General features: G+C 37.8%; 1 protein-coding gene across 1 annotated transcript; it reads left to right on the plus strand.

Moving 5' to 3' along the window:
• The first annotated feature begins 237 nt into the window (after positions 1-237).
• On the plus strand, positions 238-2,832 carry LOC146575302 (zinc finger MYM-type protein 1-like). Its single transcript, XM_085269960.1, has 2 exons — positions 238-346; positions 506-2,832. Exon 2 carries the CDS (start codon positions 745-747, stop codon positions 2,662-2,664), a length of 1,920 nt encoding a protein of 639 aa, XP_085126086.1. The 5' UTR covers positions 238-346; positions 506-744; the 3' UTR covers positions 2,665-2,832.
• The last annotated feature ends 260 nt before the right edge of the window (positions 2,833-3,092 follow it).

Below are 3,092 nucleotides of genomic sequence, written 5' to 3' on the forward strand. Positions count from 1 at the left end.
TTGTCACCTGTGATTTCTACAAATGAAGGTATGTGAGAATGAATAAGGAAAATGCAAGGAAGGGATGTTTATATTGTCAAGTGTTCAACCGATCCATAGGGGACAAATCCTAATATTTGGGAATAAATAATTAAATAAGTGAATATATGTATTGTGGTACATAATTGGAAATTAAAACAAAATCCTGCTTTAAATAACATGTTTTTTTTATTTAATGAAATGTAATATTTTTATATTATCCCACGCACTTCTTCACCTGTTCATGATCCACCAGATAACCAGGATGTGGTGCCTTTTGAAACATCTTCTCCTTCAACATCATGTACGACACTGGGCCATCCACATGGTATTTAACCTCCAATCTTACTTCATAGATTAATATTGAAAGCCTTTAATTGTGCATTAAATATTTTATAATATTGATACTGTCACTTTTGCAAGAGATGTTGTTCTAGATCAAAAACAATTCTTCATTGATTTTTAAATTGAATCCTCCCACACTTAGATATATCTCAAAATCCAGCGGAGGGACCTAGACAGCCACACTTGAAGATATTTCCTCGAACAGTACATGGTGAAAAGAGGAGGGCCTTCAGCAAGACATGGTATTCACAACACAAATGGCTGGAATATTCTCAAAGTCGGGACTCTGTCTATTGTTTTGCATGTAGATACTTTTCCATTCCAAATGCTTCTGAAACTCCTTTTACATCACATGAAGGGTACTCAAACTGGAAGAAGGCAATGTATAAAGATGGAGGTTTTAAGGGGCATGAGAAATCTGAAGGTCATACGAATGCCATGTATGCTTGGAGTGAACATCAGAAAAACATTTTGACAGATTCATCTGTGCGTGATGCTTTGGACAAGGCATATAAAAAAAAAGTAGAGGAAAATCGCATATATATCAAAACTGTTGCTGAAGTAGTTCTCCTTACAGCTATGCAAAACCTCTCCCAAAGGGGGCATCTTGAGACAGATACATCACAAAACAAGGGGAACTTTTTAGAGTTAATGGAACTTCTTTCTAAGCATAATCCACTGATTGCAAAAAAAATGAAAGCTGCAGGAAATGCAAAATATACCAGTAACACCATTCAGAATGAAGTAATCGAATGTCTGTCAGAGATGGTACGTGAAGACATTATCAGAGAAGTAAAGGAGAGTGAGTACTTCTCTGTGATTGCAGATGAAACAAAAGACCTAAAGAAAACAGAGCAACTGTCATTAGTACTAAGGTATTACTACAATGGGGCTGTTCAAGAGAGTTTTTTAGAGTTCCAGAGAGCAAGTCAGCTAGATGCAGCAGGGCTCACTCAAAATATCATACAGTGTCTGGAAAGGTATGGCCTTGAATATAGATCCAATCTTGTAGGCCAAGGATATGATGGGGCGTCAGTAATGGCAGGGAAATGCAGGGGTGTTGCAGCCAGGATCAAAACAGAGGCAAAACATGCATTTTATGTACATTGCAATGCACATTGCCTTAACCTTGTTATCGTTGATGCAGTGAAATCAGTCCCTGAAGCACACTGCTTTTTTTCATTGTTGCAGAAATTGTATGTCTACATGTCAGGTTCATATGTTCACCAAAAATGGATCACAGTTCAAAAAGACATGTATCCAGAGGCTCCTAGAGAGCTTCAGAGACTCAGTGATACCAGGTGGGCATGTCGTTACAGTGCATGCAAAACTGTAATGGACAGATTACCAGCTATATTAAGAGTGCTACATGAGATAGATTTAGAGAACAGCGGTGACAGATCAGTGGAGGCACGGGGTCTGTTGGCACAAATTGACCTCACATTTATTGGCAATTTATCCACATTTAGAACAATTCTAGGGGAAATTAAGTTGCTTTCTGATGTACTTCAGTCTCCATCTCTTGATCTAGCAAAGGCTGTAGACCTAATTCATGCACTTCAAGACACCTTGGACCAATATAGAAGTGAATCCTGTTTTGATGAGCTGTGGCAAGACGCAATGGATATTGCAGAACAGTGTACTGTTGCCTCTGAGACAGTTAAGAGAAGGGTGCAGAGAGAGAGCCTCAGGCTAAAGGGTTATTTTGTAGATTCTCCAATCGGGCAACACAGGTGTAAGGAGGATGACAAGGACAAGTTTAAGAGGGAAGTACTTTACCCCATTCTTGACCATGTACATGCAGAGATGGAGAAGCGCTTCAACAAGACCAATTGTGATATTATGAGGGGTATACAGGCACTAAACCCCAAGAGTAAGAGCTTTTTGTCAGAGGAAATAGTTGTAAGCTTGGCTGGTCTGTATGACTGTGATATTGAAGACCTCAAACATGAGCTGTATCAAGCTAGAAAGGTTGTTCAAAGGAGAGCAGGGTGTGGGAATGAACTCTCCAGTATTTTGGGGTTTACTACCTTCCTAGAGTCTTACAAAGAGGTGTTTCATCAGCTTTTTCGTTTATGTCGAATAGCTTTAGCTTTACCTGTCAGCAGTGCTACTTGTGAACGTAGCTTTTCAGTGCTAAAGCTTATAAAAAATCATCTACGAACAACTATGACTGATGAGAGGCTTAGCAATATTGGAGTTTTGAGTATTGAGAGGAAAAGGGCAAGATCATTAAGCCTGGATGACTTTGTAACACGTTTCGCCACCCGTCACTGTAACAGGCGGATCTACCTATTCTAAGTCATTGATAATATTTAATGAAGCATAGAGTAGGTACTTGAGTAAATGTTCTCTATCAAAAAATTAATATTTTGCAACTACAAGTGCTGCTGTTCACAAATGTTTTTGTACTTCTTGTCTTCTTAACATGTAACAGAGTCTTATTAAAAGTTCAGTATATTTTAATAAGTTTAAATAAGTTTTGCATTGCATTGGCTAATTTGCCAATTGTATGTTAAAAATGTTTGTAGTTTAATGTTCAAAAATGTTTTAGCCCAAAACATATGTGCACTATTTGTCAGTAAAAATACTTGTCCTTGAATGCTGAATAAACTGACAAAGCACTGATTGTATCTCTTGTACTTTATCAACACAGTATCTAAACACTTTTCACTATAGTGGTGAAAATCTCATTCTAATAAAAGTTAAAAGCGCATCCGGTTATTAGG

This window comes from Mchenga conophoros, linkage group LG4 (assembly GCF_057382185.1).
Source record: "Mchenga conophoros isolate Kocher_MC1m ecotype Shallow Benthic linkage group LG4, M_conophoros_male_GT1.1, whole genome shotgun sequence".
NCBI classification, from domain to species: Eukaryota; Metazoa; Chordata; class Actinopteri; order Cichliformes; family Cichlidae; genus Mchenga; species Mchenga conophoros.

What these genes read in the sequence shown, in the direction of transcription:
- LOC146575302 (XM_085269960.1), top strand. Translation starts at nt 745, where the DNA reads ATGTATAAAGATGGAGGTTTTAAGGGGCATGAGAAATCTGAAGGTCAT.